Genomic DNA, 21,516 nt, shown 5'->3' with positions numbered 1-21,516 from the left:
GACTCTTAGAAAATATAATGAAGTTATCAGATGTTTGCACCTACTTAAAATGGATAAATGTGGATGAAGAGAAAGGAGACAATGATTTTGTTGAAGATTTTTCTTTATGTTTGACATTTTGAAGTAAGCGCTACAGAAGAATACTTATACACGGAATGTACTTATTCATGGGGTCTCTGTGACAGCCACAAATGCAGATTTATCCAGGTGTTTTGTGTTGGAGATCAGTCAAATACCTTGAAAGGCATTGCTAATGTGACAGGATTTTCCCAAAAGAAAAGCAATTCTTCCCTTGAGTCACATGATTCTTGTATTTGAAAATTCAGTGTATATGAAACTGGGTAAATATGCTTTGTGTCTATATGTACAATGATGTAAAGTTCAAATAATAAACAGGTCTCTCTCCTATATGAATGTCCAGTAGCACATTCAAAGGTGGGTTGAGACCTGTCCACGTAGTGCAGAAGGGCGACCCATCATATCGATAACCTCAAGCACCCAAAGTTCTAAAACACCCCTAATGAGCAGCAATCCCCAGGTGTAGAGCCACTGATGGAGAGTGAGGGTTGGTGTGGCCCAGAGGAAACAATCCTGGGTCTGCATTTCTACCTCTTTCTCTGTCTTTGCCCCACAGGCTATGAGACAACCATACCAGTAACAGCAATAATAAAACTCGGAGCACTCAGGGCCAGCTGGCCACCATGGTAGCTGCTCTACCTTCATGATTAACCCACATCAACCCCCTCAGGTGGGTATTATTATTCCCATTTTAAAGACGGAGTCAGTGAGATGCTGATGTTGGGCAACCTACTTAAGTTGTTAATTCCTTACCTTTCTCATGTATTAAAAGAGGAGAGTGACCTCTATGTATTTTCAACAGAGGAAAAACAAAGACAGTGGATATAAATGTTTTCATACCAATGGGCTATGGAAGTTCTAGTGTAGGTTGATATATCTTAAGTGTGAAATAACTCTAGAGTAATTAGTTCCCTACTGTGTGTGGCACACAGGAGATGTCCACCGGTGATCAAAAAGAAGCATAAAGTGATTTATGTTTCCTGTTACAACCAGGAAGTGACTCTTGCAACCATTTTGGATTCAAAATGTTTTTCCTGTTCTGACAGAAGCGGAGATGGTGGATGGTGCCAATGGGCTGTGGAAGAGTGATCCCTTGGTTTGCAGAGGCTGGGAGCTGCAGCCTCAGGGAACTATCCTTACAAAGGTAGAGCAGCTGATGGCACAGAACAGAGCCTGCTGAGTGAAAGCGCCCTCCAAGAAATCAACAGATACTTAGGGCTCTCTTGTGAGCAAGTGCATAGACAAAACCTAAGGAAGCTCCTTGATTTGTGATGAGGATAGTAAATTAAGAAGTAGATACTCAAGAGCTCATCACCCAGAGCACAATGGGAGCCAAAACCCTCTTTATAAACCAAAGTTGCTGTTTCCCTGGCAAACTCTGTTTAAGTGTCTTTATCAGGTCATTGGTGAAAAGGCATTGGAGGCTGGTATAAAGTATTGAAACTCCTCATTGAGTGTGTGTGTGTGTGTGTGTGTGTGTGTGTGTGTGTGTGTGTGTGTGTGATAAAACATTCTAATTAATTAAGGTGAGGGCTCTCTTTCTCTTTGCTGGAAAAGGAGAAGATCCCTTATTGGTGGATTAGGTGTGGTTTTACTTCTCTCCACTTACCCCTCTTCCTGTTCCAGCCAAAGGAGCTATACGCAGAAGATTCAAGGCTAAATAGAAAAGCAAATGTATTTATTACCAGCCGGACAGCCCCTCCTCCCACTCTGCATTATCTGTCTTCAATTTGCCCAGAGCACATGCTTTGGTTGGCAGGGCCAGAGCACATGTTTGGAGAGGACCCAACCATGACAGGGGAAAGCATGTGTCCTGTCAAAGGGCTAGTGGTGAGCCCTAAATCTGTCACATTGCAATCCCAGGCTCATGTGGACATGGGACACAGGCTAAGTGATGCCCTGAAAGAAGGAATGTCCCTCACAGCTGAAGACCCGCTCTGGGATCTGCCTCCAGGATGCAGAGTAGCAGCAAAGTTCGGAGTCAATCTGCATGAGGAGGCTTGGGGAAAGCCCAGGGTCTCAGGATGAGCTTGTACATTCTGCTCCAGGGACAGATTAGGATGGTGGCCAGACTTTGAATTTTGGATGTGAGGGATCAGCCCTGGTTTTCTGGGGTATCAAAGGAGGGGATCTCAAGGTAACTTTTGACTTGGAGAGAAAAAGAATGACAATTTCAGCTATTTGAAAAGTAAAAGGTGGCCAGAGTATTTAGCTAGAAGTCTGGGAGATCTGCCTACCTTATGCTGCCTTGGCAGAGACCTCTTGATCGGAGGATGGCCTCAGAAATAGATGCTGGCAAATCCTGTCCAAGGTCATTGCCAGGGCTCTGGATTATGACCTCACCTGTGAACTAAGACTTCCCAAGGAGGCATCCCTCTTGTTCCTATGGTAGCAAACCGATAAAAGCATCAAACCTCATGCACTAGCAAAGAGATGGGGACATTTTCTCCTTTCAACTCTCCCCTGTGTTTCAAGCAGCAGAAGGTGCTTTCTGTTTGCTGGTGAGAAGTGGGGATACTTTAAAAGGCTCTGAGCCTGGGTGTTTAGCGCATGGCTAGGGTTTCATTTATGTGTACATGTATTCACCAAGTATTTATTCAGCACTCACGCTACCAGGCACTGTGTTAGGCAGTGCCAACCTCTTGGGAGACAATTCTCCATGGGTCTCTTACATTTCTTGTATCTTGTGAGTGAGACACAATCTGCCCTTTGTTCTGGCCAGTCTTTTGGATGTTTGTATAGCAAGCAGCCCTGGAAGATGGAGATTGTTGCTCCAGAGAAGAGGGCAAGCACCTTCTCAGTAGCCCAACAAAAGAGACCCTGGTTCTCTTAGCTGAGGCTCCTTTTCTGGAACTCAACCCACTGTGTGGGCAAACATCCACCTGGGACCATTTACATTGCTCACTGGGATTTGGAGACAGAGAGAACAGAAGCAGATATGCTGATGTCCATACTCTTGCTGTACTGTGGCCATACACCCTGTCTCTGAGGAAGGAGTCCGTCTTCTGTCATCATCCCCGGAGGTGTCACAAGATGACTTGTTAACTTGCAAGCTGGAAAAATCTCCGTGCCTTCACAGTTCCTCATAAGCTTATATCCTTATTGAATTTTATACTCATTTTATATTCATTTTAAAACATCTTAAAATTCAAATATTTTATCTTCGTTTTGTTGATTAGCACCAAAGCAGAGAAGTTAAGTAACTCTTCCAGGTCACAGAGCTAGTTAGTGCCAGAGGGGAGATTTGTGTTCAACTCTGTGATTCCAGAACCATTCTCTTTGCATGACATGTGGACATGTTAAATTGTAAACATAAAAGTGCCTGTAGTTCTATTTGTGGCACTGAGACAGTTAAAATCCTGTTGTCCCTTAAGTCACCCCATTGTTATGATGATAAGATAGCTCAAGGTAAAAAATGGAAAACAACTGAGCAGCGTCTTCTCCAAAGGAACACAAACAGGATACAAACATCAGGTGTTCATTCCATTAAGGAAACGTTTTTTCTCTCATATTCACATGACAGTTGGCTTGAAGCCCAGCCTACTGCCCTCCCTGTCCTGTGGTAAAAGGATGAGATCACTTTCCCAGCAAGCAGGATGGGTTGGGTCATGTGAAATCCAGACTAAAAGATGGGGAAGCTGGAATAAGGGGCGTGCCCCAGGACAAGGGATGTCTCCTCCCTTTGGCAGGGCCCCACAGTGACAAGCCTTTAGAAGCTCCCTTGCACATCTCCACAGTGCGTGCCCACATGTGTCCTGTTTAACCTGATCATGGCGTAGCCTGATGGTAGAGACTGACCTGTTCCTCCAGTGACTCCCTATGGTCCATAGGTCAAAGTCCCATTTCTTAGTCTGGGGCCCAAGACACTCCATAGACCAGCCTTTGTCTACTGTGCAATGGCCAGGCCTCCCTTGCCCTCTGAAGCTTTCCCTAGGTCCACCTCTTCCCCCAGGGGGAACTGCCTCTCCCTCCTTGGTGTTCCACATTGATCTGTGCTACTTCCTTTACAGCATCTAGACTACTTTAGGTCCCTGTATTTCACGTTTACCTTCTCCACCCAGCATGAACCCCTTGAGGCAGGGTTCAGCGAGGTCATCCCCACACTTAGATGGCTACCTAAGACATGTGTGTGTGGGTTGCAGCTGTATAATCAGACACACACAGGTACATGGTCTATCTGTCTCTGAATCTGAAAATTCATCATTAAATGTTCTTGTTTTGGGGTTCAGCCCTTTTTAAAAACACAAACCAGTCAAGAAGGGTCAGTTCTGACATGATGTCGTCTAGCCAATAATTTTCCTCTTTGATAGGAGGGACCGGGTGGCTGGTTCCTGAGTGCTTGAGGTGTGAATGAGGTATGATCGATCTGAAAGCTACTTCATTCTGCTAACCATCCTGCCAAGGGCCAGTATAGTCTAGGATTCCACTTGGGTACGAACCACCACTCTGAGCTGCCTCTGTCCCAGGCCAGCTCTCACCTGGAATGGGGATGTTGACACAGGAGCCCAGGTCACCATTGGCCAGGCCGTCCTGCTGGCAGAGACCTGGCCTGGGTGCTCAGACCCCAGCACTGGGTCGTTCTAGCATCCCCGAGGCCTGGTGCACCTGATACCCTCCCGCTGATTCACCTCAGCCTGTGGCAGGAAGGAGCCTCCTCTTTCTACCCTGCTGGTCTCTTGGCCCTTAGAAGCTGTCTGGCCTGCAACAAACCCTTCAGTCTTTCTGAGCATCTGTTTCCACAGGTCTGAAGGGAGGATGAGACCATCCACCTGCGAGTGTCACTGAGAGAATAAAAGGAGGAACCATGTGTAAAGGGCTAGGATTTCACATAGAGTGTGCTAGTTCCCCTTCCTTCTTCTTCTAGCCCCCCTTCTCCCCATCTCTTCCCTGTTATGTCCCCCTCTTCCTTTCCTCTCCTCTTTCCTCTTTTCTCCTTCAGAGTTCTTGGAGATTTGGTGTGTGCATTGTTATGCGTATGTGCCAGGCATGCTGCATAGACTTCAGTGTGTTGTTGGGGAGGAATCAAAGATGAGGAAAGTGCTCCCTGACCTGAGGGGAAGGTGCATCATTTATTTGCACACCAGTGTGTATTGCATGCACAAGTGTATGCATACTTGTGTACGGATGTGCACATCAGCTAAGTTGCTTTACTCCTTGGTGTGGTAGCCTTGCCTCTGCAGTTAGCCTAGGCCAACTCCATCCTGGGTGGTATCTGGACTGGTCACCTTGGACAACCCAAAGCTTTCAAGTCACACTGCATATGACTCTGAATGGGCCAGGGGACCCAGTGGGCCAGGAGCAGGCTGTGCTTCCAGACAGTTTTCCAGGACACTGGGTAAGCAAGGAGGGTGAGGACCAGGGGAGGTGAGGGAGATGAGGTGAGGGGCCAGGGAGCCAGGCTTTCATGAGCCAGTTCTCAGAGAGCAGTAAATTCAGAGGGCTGCTGGACCAGAGGAAAGAGGGAGGGAGAGAGGGATGGAGGGAGGGAAGGAGGAAGGGAGCAACGGAGGGAGAGATGGCGGGAGGCAGGGAGGGATGGAAGAAAGGAGGGAGGGAGGGAGGGGTGACCAACATTCCTCTTCCCCACAAAGGCACTAGCCCTCAGGGAGGCCCAGGGGCTCTAGGCTCATCCTTTCCCTGGAGCCTTTTTTAAAGCAAGGCATGTCTATGTGTGGGTTCTGGGTACCTGCTCTAGACAGTGATCTGTGCTTATAATCCTTAAAGATGAGGCCATATACCCACATATTCTCAAAAACCTGAAGGGATGTCACAAAGGGAAGTGATGTTAGAAGTCATTTAGTACTTCCCAAATGTGTCCTGAGGAGCTCTTGGCCCACAAGTTGGTGGTAGGTATTCTGGGAAGAAATGGGATCTCTGGACACACACACGCTGCATTCATCTCCCTGCCCACCCGAGTCACTGACACATGGAACACTAAAGATGCTGGGAAGACTTGCACGGTTTTAACTTGGCTTAACATGTCACTTTCCAAACCTTTCTGTGCACGGAGCACCCTTTGTGTTTGGACTGTTTATCACCATTTTGCCAAGCTACGTTCTATAGATCAGAGTTTGGGACATATGGATAGAGCCAAACCCTTCATTTTATAGATGAGACAGTGGAAAGCCAGCGAGCTTGGGTCACCCAGGGAATGGTCTCACCTTTTGGCTAGGTTCCTTCCATCACCTGCTTCTTTTCTTCTCTGTGTGACTTTGGATCCTATTATCTATCTAGGGAAAGTGACTGAGGACCTTTTTGGTGACTCCCAGATGTAGATGGTGCAGCCTCCAGAAATCTGAACCCAGGGAGTTCCTGGTAGCCGGGCTGTGGTCTTTAATCCTGGAGCTGCTGGTCTCTGGGTGATTGCTGAGCTGCTGGGGGTCTGAGAGAGATTCTCAAGAAAGAGGATGGTTAATAAGTTTATCTTCCTTCTCTGCTATTCGTTTTAAATTACGGTTACTGCTCAGGAAGCATTTAGAAGTGATGCCATGAGGAAATTTGCTAACCAGCACATACACACTGTATATCCTGTACCACTTATCCACGTCAGAAGACATCACTGAGCATGGGACACACTTGTGCCTGCCATCAACCCTGAGAGTTACTATCATGGAGGCATGTCCACTAGAGGAGCGAGAACTTTGAGGTAAGAGAGGTCAAGCAAGTTGACAGGGGTTCCAGGACTAGGAAGGGAGCCAGGGCCCAAACCCAGTAAGTGGGGCTCTACAGTTACTGGGAGACTCTGTGCTCCAACCATTGTTCTTACAGCAAGGATGGGGTTCACTCATATTTGTTTAACAGGTCCATGTTTTCCAATACTGTGCATTAGAGAATCAGTGCTTCAGCCAGAGACCTGGGGGCCGGTGCAACCTATTTCTAGAGTGATATTCCACCCTTACATTTGTTTCATGAAGCTGGTGCCTGTGTGGGGAAACGGAATGCTACTCATGAGTCCCTCCCTCACTCAGTGGGCTCAGGAGCCCCTGTGCTGTCTGGGCTGGGGCCTGACAATGGAGCCAGAAGGGGACTGTCTGGTCCCACCATGCACGTAAACTATCAGAGACACACAGTCATACAGGTGAAAAGCCAGGCCTGGGCGGCGTTTATTCTTTGACAATTATAGTAATGCTAAGTACTCAGTTACATTTCAAATTTATTTCCAATCACTTAGAGCTGGATCAATGGGAGACAAAAGTACCTTTAGCTCTGTCACCTGCTGTTCCCCCAAATGTTAAGGATTGATATTTGATGCCATTGTCCCCCGTTAGCGTACTGATAACTCACTTCCTTGCTTGCCCCACCCCCAGGCTCACCCACCTCACTCACAGCCAGCACAGGCTGTCACACCACACTGATGGCAAACTGCACTGCCCAGGAGGACCCAGACTTTCTGCCTTTGGCAGAGCAAAAACCGCCTTCCTGGGCGGTCACAGCATCCCTGGGTTCCTGGGAGAGGCCTCTTCTGGCTCGATTTCTCCTCCTTTCCTCCCAGCTGTCTGGCCTGGCATCTAGTGTCCCCAGGCCGGGGACATATCTTGGGCCGAGGTGGGTGCTCCTGCAGTCTGCGTGGTGGTGCAGGTGGCAGAGTGAAGTTGTGGAGGAGGAGGCACTGAGGGAGGTGAGGCCTGGTGCCCCTCAGATAAAGTACTCCTTTCTGCTGCTGTCACCGGCATCCTGGAGGGATGGGTCGCCCTGCAGGGCCACATCCGCGCTCTCAGCAAACTCTGTGCCCTTGGCCTCATTGGTGTGGTAAGTGCCCTTGTGCCGGTACATGTAGTGTAGCGTGAGGACGAGGAGGCCGACCAGGACGAAGGCCACAGCGGTGATCACGCCTGCAGGTGGGAAGAGAGGCACAGCTCTGTCTGGAACCGGAGCAGGGCTTCAGGACACACATGGGTTGGAGCAGGACAGACGCGTTGCTGTAGCAAACACCAACCCCAGATGGGCTGGCTCATTCCTGCCACTCTTCTCCTTGCCCTGTGTTTGCTCACCCCTCATCTGTGCCCATCTGAGTTACCCCTTCTCTCTCTCTTCTCTCTGTCCTCCGCCCCCCCCCCTCAGCACTTTGCAGACTGAGGCTGGAATAGCATCTCGGCCTTGGTCCCCGCTGGGGACAAGGCACAACGCGCTGAGGAAATCAGACCGCTGTGCATAATTCGTATAAGGCAACCGTGTAGGTTCGCCTAAAACTGAGGGGCTCAATGGACTCAGGACTTTCAGTTTTAAAACCAGGAAAATCCCAACAGATGGGTTTCCTGGGGCACGGGACTTAATGTTCTAAAACTAGGAAGGTGCCTGATACACACTCCTCAGGGGGAATGACGAGGTGATGGATTGCGTCCCGAGCTGCGGCCACCCAGAACAGTTGGGGTGAAGTGCAGTTTTTCTGCTTGTTGCCCCGCCCCAGCTCCTCTGTGCTCCTGGGAAGTAGGGTCTTCAAAGAGTCTGCAGGGGAGCAGGGGTTGGCCAAGCAAAAAATTAAAGATGGAGGGGATCCTAGAGGACGAGTGTGAGGGCGTGGGATGTGGGGAGCATTTAGTTCTTCGCTTCTGTTTGAAGTCAGGAGAAATTGGGGTGGGCGTGGAAGATGAGGTTTGGGGGCTTGTTCAGTAGGAGCAAGTCAGTCATGGCCTTGGGCCATGGGTGAGGGGATGACTGGAGAGTTTAAGCGGCCCCCAGGAGTGGGGGTTACAAGTTTAGGCATTTGCTTTAAAGCTACAGAGCAAGCCCTCTTCCTTGACTCAGAATGTAGGTTTATTTGGGGGTTTTGAGGCTGTTGGAGAATATGGGGAGGTTAAAACTGTTCTTACTAAGTCCCACCTTCAAGGAACAATTTCCTAAACTTCCTGCTGCCTTCAGGACAGCACTTCTGTCTGTATGATGTTAATAATATTGTGTAAGAAAATGGAGTGGTCAGTGGTCCAATGAGCTGGAGAACATCAGAACTGAGCAGCAGTCTTGGAGGGCCTGCCTCTACTTATTGATATCTAATTGTAAAATCCTTGAGCTGTTAATGAGCTGGGCAGATATAGGAATCTCAGAAGGAAACAGTGGGTTACACCTTCCAAATCTAGTCCTTCCGAAAGCAGTTTGGTCCCAATGGTGACCAATGGGGCCAGTGCAGGGTTCAAAGCAAGGCTTTAGGATGGGGGGTGGGGACATGGGTCCAGGACATGGAATGAGGTGGGATGGGAGACTGAGGAGAGTCCAGGGAGCCCTGGTCTGTCCAGCCGCGCCGCCTCCCCCGTTAGACTGGTTCTAACTCCAGCTCCGATTTCTGTGGATCTATGGCCTTGTGAGGGCCCTGACATGGGCGCCCTCAGTGGCACTGCTCTCACCTACCCTCACCTACTAGGACACTGTGCTGGACATTTTTTTACAGGGCTAGACTCTTCCAATCCCCATTCGAAATCACCTTTGAGAGAGGGAAAGCCCTGGCCACGCCCCTGCTCCCAAGGCGGGTTCTCTCCTTGGTGTTTCCCCTCACCCTCCTGGCTGCTTGAAGGGCCCCAGGACAGCTCACCTGCAATGACGGCGATATCCAGTGTCCTTTGGTCCATCGTGGGGTCAGTGTCTATGAACAGAACAGAGGAGTCTAAGTTGAGAGAGGAAGCTGCCCAACCAGTAGTATCTCAGCTGAGTCTGTACCTTCTGCACACATGTGAGCAGCTCTGTGAACGGGGGGCCCAGAGTGGACAGGGAACTGCGTGTTGTGTGGACAGTCCTCTGGCCACAGGTTACACAGCCGGGCCCAGGCTCTGCTTGGCTGTGGACGGAGGTGGAGAGCACAGGTGAACCACCAGTGGGGCCAGACACAGTTATGGCATCTCTGGGGCTACACGCGTGTGAGGGATGGACTCCCTGCTGTATCCCCGTGGAGAGCGGCGCCTGCACCTGGCTGGCGCTTTACAGACTCCTGTAGAAGCACGAAGGTGGGCCGCACTGTTGTGTTTGGTGCTGGCATCACCTGTCTTTTGGACCTCAGCTGTTCTCATGATAATGGTACAACCAGACCATGTGTGGAGTGTCCACGAGTGTGGAGTGTCTGTGCAGGCCAGGTGTGCCCTTTGGTTGCCGTCCACCTGCTATATCATGTGATCTTCACAGCAATCCCATGCCGTGTGTGGTATTATAAGCCCATTTCACAGGTAGAACACTGAGGCTCAGAGAGTGACATGCCCATAGGCACACGGTCCAATGGCAGCTAGGGCTGAGCCTGTGCTCTCACCTCTTTTCTGTCTCTTGAAACCTCTCTGGTAAGGCTCCCATCTGGACGTTTCTATAGGTCTCTGCATCCTCTCCCCTGGGGGAAGGGCCACCCATGGCACTCTCCAAATTACTGAGTGTGTTTTTCTGAAGCTCAGTGGTCTGGCCAGAGGGCTAGGATCTCAAGCAGAGCAGGAACCTGCATGTTACCTCCTCTCTCCTCCGGGACACGAGAGAGAGCAAGGATTTATTAGACCACAGAAATACCAATGTTAACATGGAAATCCCATGTTCCCATTACAATGACTACACAATTAAAACAGAGAGGGCTGTTTCATAATAGTCATTTCCGTTCAGGAAATCACTTTAATCATAGTGCAATAAGGTCATCCTCCCTAGCATAGCTGCCAGATGCCTCTTTCTGATAAGAGGCAGTTGATGCCACAAGGGACAGTACCATGTTTCCCCAAAAATATGACTAGGTCTTATATTAATTTTTGCTCCAAAAGATGCATTGGGCTTGTGTTCAGGGGAAGTCATCCTAAAAAATCATGCTAGGGCTTATTTTCGGGTTAGGTCTTATTTTTGGGGAAACACAGTAGTGGAGTGAAGCAGAGGCTCCAGGTTGGAGGACCACAGGACAGCCAGGCTAGGGGCTGTGGGGCGAGCATGCATGCTGGAGGTGGGCAGAGGGTAGAACAAGGCCTCAAGTCAGCAAAGGGAGTAGGCACCCACTGGGAGTTGGGCAGGGGCACAGAGGGACAGGCGGGTGAGGGGGAGCGGTTGAAGCTTTTCACTGTACTGAGACTTGAAGCAGGAGGGGCAGGAAAGTTCAAGTGGATGTGGGACTCTGCAATCCAGGGTGGACAAATGCAACCTGTCATTTAGCATCCAACACATGGTAGGTAATACATATTTGCTGAATACATGATTGGAATAAATGCATACATACAAGAATTCACGGACCCAGAGTCTGCTCTTCTGGACTTTATTCAATCACTAAGCACCTCACAGCTCAGGAAGAAAGAGTAGCACTTAAATTGCCATGGATGGTTATACAAGCTCCAATACCCAGGATGTTGTTAGGAATTTTCTATCTGAAGAAGCATTGCTTTTTTTGTTATCAGATCTGCATTTTATTTGTTTTTATTTTATTTTTAAAAATTTATTTCCGACTACAGTTGACATACAATATTATATTGGTTTCAGGTGTACAGCATAGTGATAGCTATTAGATACCTACCTTACGAAGTGCTCACCTCGATAAGCCTAGTACCAACCTGACGCCATAGTTATTACAGTATTACTGACTATATTCCCTGTGCTTTACATCCCCATGACTATTTTTTAAAACTGGCAACTAGTCCTTCTTAATAGTCCCTTTCACCTCTTCACCCTTCCTCCCAACTCCCCTCCCATCTGGTGACAACCAATTTGTCCTCTGTAGCTATGAGTTTGTTTCTGTTTTGTTCATTCATTTATTTTGGTTTTTAGATTATGCATATAAGTGAAATCATATAGTATTTTTCTTTGTCTGACTTATTTCACGTAGCATAATACCCTCTAGGTTCATCCATGTTATACTAACTGGTAAGATTTCCTTCTTTTTTATGGCTGAGTAATATTCCACTGCATATATGTATCATCTCTTCATCCACTCGTCTATCAATGAACACTTAGGTTGCTTCCATATCTTGACTATCGTAAATAATGTGTCAACGAACACAGGGGTGCATATGTCTTTTTAAATTAGTTTTTTGGATTTCTTTGGATAAATACCCAGAAGTGGGATTGTTGGGTCATAAGGTAGTTCTATTTTATATTTTTTGAGAAACTTCCAAACTGTTTTCCATAGTAGTTGCACCAATTTGCAACCCCAACAGTGCACAAGGGTTCCCTTTTCTCTACATCCTTGCCAAGGCTTGTTGTTTGTTAATTTATCGATGATAGCCATTCTGACAGGAGTGAGGTGGTATCTCATTGTGGTTTTATTTGCATTTCTCTGATGATTAGTGACATTGAGCATCATTTCATATGTCTATTGGCCATCTGTATTTCCTCTTTGGATAAATGTCTATTCAGATCTTCCGCCCATTTTTTAATTGGATTGTTTCTTTTATTAATGTTAAGTTGTATGAGTTCCTTATATATTTTGGATATCAACCCATTATCAGATGTATCATTGGTGAATATCTTCTCCCAATCAGTAGGCTGTCTTTTCATTTCGTTGGTGGTTTCCTTTGCTTTGCAAAACCTTTTTAGTTTGATGTAGTCCCATCTGTTTATTTTTTCTTTTGTTTCCCTTGCCCAAGGAGATATATCGGTAAAACTATAACTAAGGGTAACGTCTGAGAGTTTACTGCCTATGTTTTCCACTAGGAGTTTTATGGTTTCATGTCTTAATACTTATGTCTGTAATTCATTTTGAGTTTCTTCTTGTATATGGTGTGAGAAAATGGTCCAGTTTCATTTCTTTGCATGTATCTGTCCACTTTTCCCAACACCATTTATTGAAGTGATTGAATTTATCCCATTGCATAGTCTTGCCTCCTTTGTCATAGATTAATTGACCATCTAGACTTGGGTTTATTTTTGGAAACCTCATGTGGATGTTGGCAGTAAAGTGGCTGAGTTGTGCGACAACTCTGTTCTTCTGAATCCCCAATGTGACCACCCAAGTGCAGGCCTCACCACAAAGTCAGGGCCAAGGCCAAATGGCCAAGTGCAGGGACCACAGAAGCTTCCTGTGAGCCATGGGTTCGGAGAGGGAGAAGAGAGGGAAGGGCTGTCCTGCTCCTACACTCACCACTGTCCTTGGGTGCAGGGAGGAGTGGGGAGGCAGGCCAGTGTGCTCATGGAGGTCTCGGGAAATTCCAGGTGTGGGAGGAACGTTCCTGGACTATGGAAGTGACCAGAGCTATCCTGGAGGTAGGAAAGGAGGAGGAGCACTGCGCTGGTTCTGTGCGCATTTACTAGGCTAGGTACTGGGTGAGACTGCCACTTAAGCAAGCAGCATTTAATCCCACAGCAAGCCAGCATAAGGGACGTATTCTCCTTTCTTTAAGTTACAGGGAATAAAATGTATGCTCAAAGAGGTCAAGTAACTTGTTGAAATCTCAGAGCCACAAAAGGACAGAGCTTGTATTTTAACCTGAAATTCCCTAGCACAGTAGCACCTGCTGCCAGGGCTGGGAACAACTTTTCTCCTGTGCCACCTGCAGTTTGGCTGCCGCCTACTCCCTACTGGTGCCACAGGTCCACAGGGTGGCCAGCTGCCGGTCCTCTCTTCAAAGGCAGCGGTCCCTGGGAGGCAGCAGGGCACACAGGGACTGCCTTTCATGTAGGCGACCTTCTCTGCTCCAGCTGGCAGTTCGGGCACAGCTAACAGAATGCAGGACTGTAGCAGCAGCTGGGTCCTGGGGAGGGGACGGGAGGTGGTGTTTCTCAGATGTTGACAGAGAGCAGTGGTCAGGTGCTGGCCCCAGGGACAAAAATGGACCCTCCTCTGTGGCCACCAAGACCCTCCCTTCTCTTGTGTTTTCAGATGAAGTTGTGCTGGGAAGTTCTCTTCTTTTCCTGCAAGGCTCCATCTTCACACCTCCCACTCCTCCCCGCTAGTGGCTTTTCCATTAGCAGAAGCCTCAGGGGTGGTGGAGCGAGTGCCCACATCCTATGTCCCATCGCCCACATGGTCCAGCAAAGGGGAGGAATTCCGGCACAGGGCAGAGGACTCTGGAAGCCTGAATGCGTTTGAAAGTGAAGATGGCTTTAGACTAGCAGGCCGGGGTGTTCTGGAAAGAGTATTATTTTATTCTTCAGATCATGAAGGGAGACACAGGTTTGTCATGGACTCCTCAGAGCGTTCCTGCTGTGACACAGTGTCCATGCCAGCTGTGCAGTGGCAGCCACGTCTCTCGCCTGATGATTGGCCAAGCTCTGTGCTACTCGCAGAGAGCCTTCTATTTTAAGAGGCCCACAGATCTGCTTAGAAAAGTCAGCTGACCAAGTGCTCTCAGGCCTTTGTGTGAGTCTGATTTGGGTTCAGGAGGAGGAGGGCTATTGGAGGACGGACAGGAACTTTTTGGTCACGGAAAGTTCTCCTTGGCTTGCATTGGAGTTTTCTCATTTCTGCTTCAGAGTATGGCCTCAAATTCCTTATGCAAGTGAAGTAGAAATCACTTGACATTTTAAGTTTATTAACTGACTTTTCTTTTTGGTAGGAAAAAGGTCAAATACATTTACTTTTCTTTGATGGTTTGTTGTTATCGTGACCTGAAAAGATGTAGCAGGCACGCTACAACTCAAAAGGATTGGCCGGAGGATACAAGTGTCCCCAAAGAAATAAATAACTTATTACCCGTCCCTCCACCTCTCTTGCAAGCCAGCCAGTGCTGGCTGAGCAGTGAACACCTGCCCAGACCTCGGCTCTAAGGGGAGTGGAGAGGACGGGGTCTGTCCTCAGGGAGCTTATGACTCGGGTGAGTCATGAATACCTTTCATTTTTATGAGAGGTTAAACTGCTGACACTCTCTGTGTGATAAAGTGTAAAACTGAGCAATACAGATGTGCCGAGGGTTTTGTAGAGGGGACTCAGCCATCATACTCAGCCCCAGCACTTCCAGATTCTACCACCGTGCGGAAGCTCATCATTCCGTTTGCTCTTTCTTTCCTTCAGCAAGCTTTCTCCAGCACCTACTATGTCCCGCAATGTGCTCCCTAGGTAAGGCAAGGCTCCTGCCTTCAAGGAGCTTACTGTGCAGCGGACAGACGCAAATGCATCCGTGGGGACATTTAGAAAGGGTCGTTCTCTTATGTTCTCACAAAAGGCTTCCTGGAGGACGAGGTCCCCGGGTTGGCCTGCTGAGAGCTGGGGTCAGCAGTGCCAAGAGGAGAACTGAGCACAGTGTTAAGAGAAGGACATGGAGGGAAAGCTCACGGGGGAGTAGTCAGCAGAGCTTTTGGTCCTAACTGCTATGATGCCTGGTCCCTGCCTGTCAGGGGCTGGGCTCCAGACAGCAGCTGGTTGGATGCTGGGGGGGGTGCTTAACCTACCTGCATCCTCCAGCACGGCCACCCTTCCCACCTGTGCAAAAAGCATGTGTCCATTTACGTGGCTCACAGACTGAATTTACAGGGCAAGGTGGTACCTGGCCAGGCAAGGCCTATCAGAATTTGATCACCTTGGTCAGAATGTGCCTGCCGGTCTCTAGGTCAACATGATTGCCTTCACTGTCCCTGCATGCCACTTTATAAACAACCTCCCCATTCCCAGGGCTGTCCAAACGCTGTGCAACGTAATAGCGCTGCTCTGACACCCTGTGAAATGATCTAACCATGCTTTCCTCCTCCTCAACCTTGCTCCTGTGTTCCCTGCTGCTCCCGTGCCTGCTGCTGCTGCATGGAAACGGGGACGGATGCCTGGAGGGTCCTGAAGCCTTGCAGGCTGCAACACACCGGCCATGTCAAAACACTGCATGGTGGTTGAAGTGCTGAGGCCCTTGAGGCCAGATGCGAAGGAGATGTGGCCTCTCTGCTCTTGATAAGAGAGCATTACCAGCATCAGGAAACTGGGGAAGAGCAGAAACTCAACAATCTGCAGCAGATTGTAGGCAGTGTCAGGGAGGGAATCTCTTCCATGTGTGATTGTTGGAACCTTGCTCGGGCGTGTTTCACATCTAGGCATTTGTTTGGGGATATGTTCACTGGAGGGGCCTGGAAAGAAAGCTGAGGAGGCCGTGACCCACAACCCAGAGTATTTGGTTCCAGGGTTTCTCACACCTGTATCTCCCTGCTTTTGTCCCAGAGGGTTTTTCTTTTCTTTTTCTTTTTAAACAGCTTTATTTGAACACAATGACCAGCCTGTCTGCCTCAGTTGAGCTATAGGGTTTAAGTAAAAGGAAAGAATGCTATGTCTCCATTCTTGGGCCAGAGTGTAAAAGAAAAAAAATGGGAGCATGGTAGCACTGGAAGGAATGTACTGACTTATGAAAAAAGAGGAAACAGATTGATGTATTTATCATCACTGAGTACAAAAAAGGCAAGGCCCTAAGGAATAGGAGTTCAATACCCTCAGGAATCTGATCAGTTTTCTCAAGTGGAACCGTGTTCCACCTTCCCCATCCTGAGGTGGGATTACACCTATGGTGTCGGGTGGAATTTCTCAGCCTAATAACCTCAACTTTGGAGTCCCCTTTTTCTCATCTGCAAAATAGAGGCAGAAAAACCCCTATTTAATAGGGTTCCTGTGGGGTGGCATCTAAGGCTCTGGTTCTCAAACTTGAGTGTGCATCAGCATTGCCTGGGGATTTGTCATACCACAGATCACTGCACCACTGTCCCCACCACTCCAGATTCTGAGTCAGCAGGTCCGAGTGGGCCGGAGAGTGTTATTTCTAACACATTCCTAGTGATACTGGTCCAGGAGCTCTCCTCAGACAACCATGAGCTTGTGACCGTAGGAGTGGCTGTAGACCACATCACTCAGTTCAAGTGCTATTACCCAGCACTCCTTGGCAAGAACTGGGGGGCCTGGTACCCCTGCAGCAATGCAACTCATCAGTGACAGTCACAGCTGCCAGCACCACAACTCTGAGCTCTGTGTCCTTTCTTCAGGAGCTAGCTGAGATAGTTGGAAGGCTGGCACAGTGAACTCTGAGCATTTTTCACCTCTGCTGCCTCTGCGTGGCCCCAGGAAGAGCTGGGGGAGGGGACAAAGGGCCCTGTGCCAGGATCTTGAAGGGGCACATGCCCTCTGATCAGTGACTGATCAGGGACTGCAGTTGTCCCTGTCCCTAACATTTCTCAACACCTAAACTATGTCACCAGCTATACTTGCTTACAGGAACTGAATAGGGTTCCAACTGCAAAGACCAAGGTGCCAAGTACAAAAACCAAGATGCTGATGGGGCATTACGTGCAAAAGGGATGTGAACAAAGGGGCTGAGTGCAGCAGAAGGATAACTGTGCATGCCTAAAAGAATGTAATCATTCCATGCCACAGCCTGTAAGTGCAGAAGGCTACTCCCAGTTGAGGAGAACGTGCTATTATTTGACCATGAACTCATGCTTCTCCATTTTTTGACCAAAGAATAAAGTTTCTGTTCTGCTTTACTGAACTCAGTCTCTTTCTATTGATGTGAATGGCACTGGACAGAAAGACCTTAGTATGGGTCTCTGGCTCATAAGGGTCAGTAACACAATTTCCCCATCCTGGCGCTTTGGAAATTCTGAATGGGTTCTGAGCTGTTCAGGGACGACCATTTATATGCTGAGCGATTTCAGTGAGTCTACAGAAAGAAGGACAATCACTGCCGATGTATTTAAGTGTCCCCGGGCTCTGATGGTGCCCCAGGGAGGTGCTTTTCCAAAGGAAGGTATCTAGGGCACCCAAATGGCAAAGTAAATGGATACTTGGAGATATTTTGAGGAGTCGAGTGGGGCTGTGTATCCCTATCAGCGTTTGATTGGCTTCCCAACTCCGAGCTCCACCCAAAGTGGCTGGAACACAAAAGGCCCTGGGCACTCCGGTTTCCAGCCCCAGCTCCATCTAAATGTGCGGAGAATGACGGCACACAGGGAGCCCCACCCGCTGGGCTCAGAGCTGGGTGCCTGCCTGAATACCTGTGAGGTGAGCACACGTGTGCATTCTCCGTTGGCCAGGTGTGGAGTGGACAGAAGAAGGAGTGAGGGGCAGAGAGACCAAGCTCCGCACCCCACCTGGACCATCTTGGGGAGTGCTGCAGCCCTAGCACCTCAGCTTTGTGGCATTGCCAGTGTGTGGGCTCCTTGTATGCGTGAGCGCCTGGTGCCTGCATGGTCGCTATTTGGATATTACTTATTGTCATTGTTGGCAGTGTTGGCATGGGCTCCATCAAAGTGGGATTCTCAAGAACAGGCACCTTTAATGCTCCTATACACAATTTGGCAAATGTGTCCAAAATTCCATTTCTAGTAATTGATCCTAGAGAAATAATCTGAAATGGAAACAAAAATTCACGCTTAGAAAAGTGTATTGCAATATGGTTTAAAATGGAAAATAAACGAAAGTGAACAATCTAAATGTTTCACGTTAGGGAATTGATTATGTAAATTATGATATGCCCATATGATAAAACATTATGCAGTTATTGAAGTGACGCATGACGATTCTTAGTGACGAGAGGAAATGCTTACAGTGTGATTTCAAGAAAAGGAATAGGACCCTGTAAATACAAATTATGTTAATTATTTTGAAGTCTTAGAAAAAGGAATGAAAGGAATTACACTTAAGATGTCGAGGTGGTGGCTTGTGGGTGGGGAATAGGGGTCATGGTGGCATTATTTTCTTGTAAGGTACAGTTTTATGTACCTTCCAAACTATCTACAATAAACATGTGTCACTTTTAAGGACAAAGAGTGGGAGTGGGCCTCCAGAACCGGCTCTCAGAACTGACCTCAGACTCGAAGTCCATGCAAGTCCCTCCCTGCCTGCCTTGCCTGCCCCACAGCCCACCCCATTGGGTGTCTATGATCCTCCTGCCCCCCACAAGTCACCTGTGCCGTCGCTGGACAGTGGGACTGTAGCCACATTCTCTGAATGACCTGAATCTCGTGTTCTCACACCCTTTGCTTGACCTGGTAAAGAGACACTCCAAGCAGATGTTTTCAATTCCAGAAATGAAGTTCACAGTGGGGAGAGAGTTGGTGCACTCAGTGACCAGAGCTCCTCTCGTCCATCTCCGGGGCTACCCTTGCGGATGAGGAAGTAGCTGTGGCCTGATTGTAGAAGTCCTCACTTAGGCACTTGTTTCTGCAGGTGGAGATCAAGGGAGGCTCTGGCCTCTCAGGGACCAGGCCCGAGGTGCATATGAGAGAACAGTGGGCTGCTGGCTACAGTTTTGCTTCTCTGGAGCTCCTTCAGGTCATTACGGCATCCTGCTCAGCTGGCTTCTTAAGGGTCCCTGGGTTTCAGTATCTTCCTACAGACATTGGAAAGGTCCCTCTCTCTTCCTAGACTGGTTGAGAGTCCTCTGGCCAGAATTCTCTAAAGGGAGGCCTCAGTTGTCCTTCTGATTTCAGTCTTAGGGGAAAGAACCTTATAATGGAAATGCACAGACTCAGTTTCTCCCCTTGGCCTCCTGTTTCCTCATCTCTCTCATCTCTTCCTTTTTCTTTATCCCTGTGGCCATCTTCGATTTCTTCATCCTCATTCATGAGGGGTTTAGAATGAGTCACTCCAAGATGTGCTTTGTGCTATGCAGATTATTTCTGAGCTAAAGGCAATCGAGACCCTACAGGCTCAAGAGAAACTTCTGCCCCCCCTTAATTACCTAGAAAAATTTAAATTAGAGGCTTTTCCCTTAATTGCAATGACTTCCTCCCCTCTGAAATCCCAAGGTGCCTTATCTCATCCTGAGCTCAGTGTCACATATAGGCTCATATACCTCATTTTCCCTTTCTGTCTCTGAACCTCTCATGTATATGGTGCCTCTGACTCTCTCATGTATGTGGGGGTCCCATACATACATCTGTAATTAAATTTGGTTACTTTCTATTGTTAATTTGTCTCATGTAGATTTAATTATTAGACTAGCCAAAAGAAAAGTTTCTTCTGCCCCCCATATACATATCTCTTGCTTCTTTCTTTTTTTCCAAGGTATAACGAATTTCCCATCAATGATTTTGCCCTGCACTTTTGGAATCTGTGTCTATTTCCGTATTTGTAAAGAAGTTGCTGGGTTTGGCCTCTTGAACCAATGATCTCTGGGTGTGCCTTGCAGAGAGGTGCACTAAGCTGAGTGGGTGTCAGAGAGCTCAGGCTGGAAAGATCCTTCTTCTCTGTGAAAGCCAACCGCTGTAACCTCAGGATAGTCGGGATGGCACCTCAAGGTCAGAGAATGTCTTCTCTTCCAAAATGACTGTGGGAGTAGGGTTAGAGGAGTTAAAATAATCTATTGCTAACATTGTAGTGAGCATGTGTTTATCAGTGGCTGGGTTCATAACAGCTTTGAGTCGGAAATGACCTTGAACACTCATCCTGGCCATCCTGGCCTGGTTCTTCCATTGCGCTACAGCCTTCCTGATCACAGCCCTACACCATGTCCACAGCTTCCCGGGGGTATCAAGCAGGCCTTGAGTCTAGCTCTTTTCCCCGTGTTCCGGGAACCCAGCTTTCCATCTGGCCCTTGTCTTAGTAATGTTATCTGTCTACCAGAGCTCCACACACTGGCCTGGGGCTGCCCCCACTACTTTTCACGTTGTTTTGGAGGAAAGTGAGATACAAATGGATTATAGCAAGGCTTTGTTAGCAAGTTAATTTTGCATACCTCCTCATCAAGTTAAGCACATAGATATTCAGAGCAACTACTCGTTCACAGTTTCATTTCCATCCTGGTCTCCTACCGTCATGCCTGCAGCAGGGAGGCACCAAGACGAGCAGGGGTGGAGAGGAGGGCTCTGTGGTCGGGGAGGCAGCTGAGGGAGAGGAAGAGGCCTTACCATGGGCACGGCTTCTCTCCTCTCCTCCACGCTTTAAACACGTTCTGTGCTTTTGCCCTTGGCAGAGGCTGCTTGGTGGGTGAATTCTATCACTTTCCAGTTTCTTTCAGGAAGACAAAAGCCTAGTCAAAAGAAAAGCTTTGGCCTCACATCCATTTTATAGCTCCTAAGTGAAATAAACTAGTCATAGAAAGACAAATGTTGCATGATTCTACTCATAGGAGGAATCTATAATAGTCAAATTCATAGAATCAAAGAGTGGGACGGGGGTGGTCAGGGGCTGGGGTAAAAGGTAAGGAGAGTTGCTAATCAAAGGGTACAGAGCTTCCGTTAAGCAAGACAAATAGCCCCGGAGATCTGCTGTACAACGTCGTGCCCATAGTAAAATATAATGTATTGTACACTGAAACAGTAGTTAAGAGAACAGATCTCATGTTGTGTTCTTACCACAATAAAATGAAATTGAAGAAAAAGACTCCCCTCTTGTGCTCAGCCCGCCCTGCAGGAAAAGGGCCCACTCCCAGCCAGCTCTCCTCTCCTCACTTTTACTTCAATGGCCAGCTCTGAGCTCAGTGGGAAGGGGTTGCCAAGAGAGGGGGAATCTTTCTGCTGAAATTGTGACATGGCTGTTTCATCTAGGCAGGAGGGCTTTGGTGTACAGGCTCTTTCTGAGGGCACAGTGATGGCTCAGGGAATGCCCACCCTGCACTGTCCCTGACCCAGGAGGGCCTCCAGCTGCTCAATCCCTCACCGACC

General features: G+C 48.2%; 1 protein-coding gene across 2 annotated transcripts in view; it reads right to left on the bottom strand.

Moving 5' to 3' along the window:
* Nucleotides 1–7,152: 7,152 nt before the first annotated feature.
* The window catches only part of GYPC (glycophorin C (Gerbich blood group)), a 43,921-nt gene continuing 29,557 nt past the window's right edge, over nt 7,153–21,516 (bottom strand). The window contains exons 2-3 of one of the 2 annotated variants that reach the window (XM_081051726.1): nt 9,602–9,652; nt 7,153–7,910 (exon numbers count right to left, since the gene is read on the bottom strand). In XM_081051726.1, coding sequence (XP_080907852.1) covers nt 7,714–7,910; nt 9,602–9,652 — 248 coding nt within the window. In that variant the 3' untranslated portion in view covers nt 7,153–7,713. Of the gene's footprint in view, nt 8,524–9,601; nt 9,653–21,516 lie in introns of both variants that reach the window. The other variant, XM_081051727.1, reaches the window with a different exon arrangement.

Source organism: Rhinolophus hipposideros (assembly GCF_964194185.1).
Source record: "Rhinolophus hipposideros genome assembly, chromosome: 6".
Lineage (NCBI taxonomy): Eukaryota > Metazoa > Chordata > Mammalia > Chiroptera > Rhinolophidae > Rhinolophus > Rhinolophus hipposideros.
This window is presented reverse-complemented; position numbering and strand designations above follow the sequence as displayed.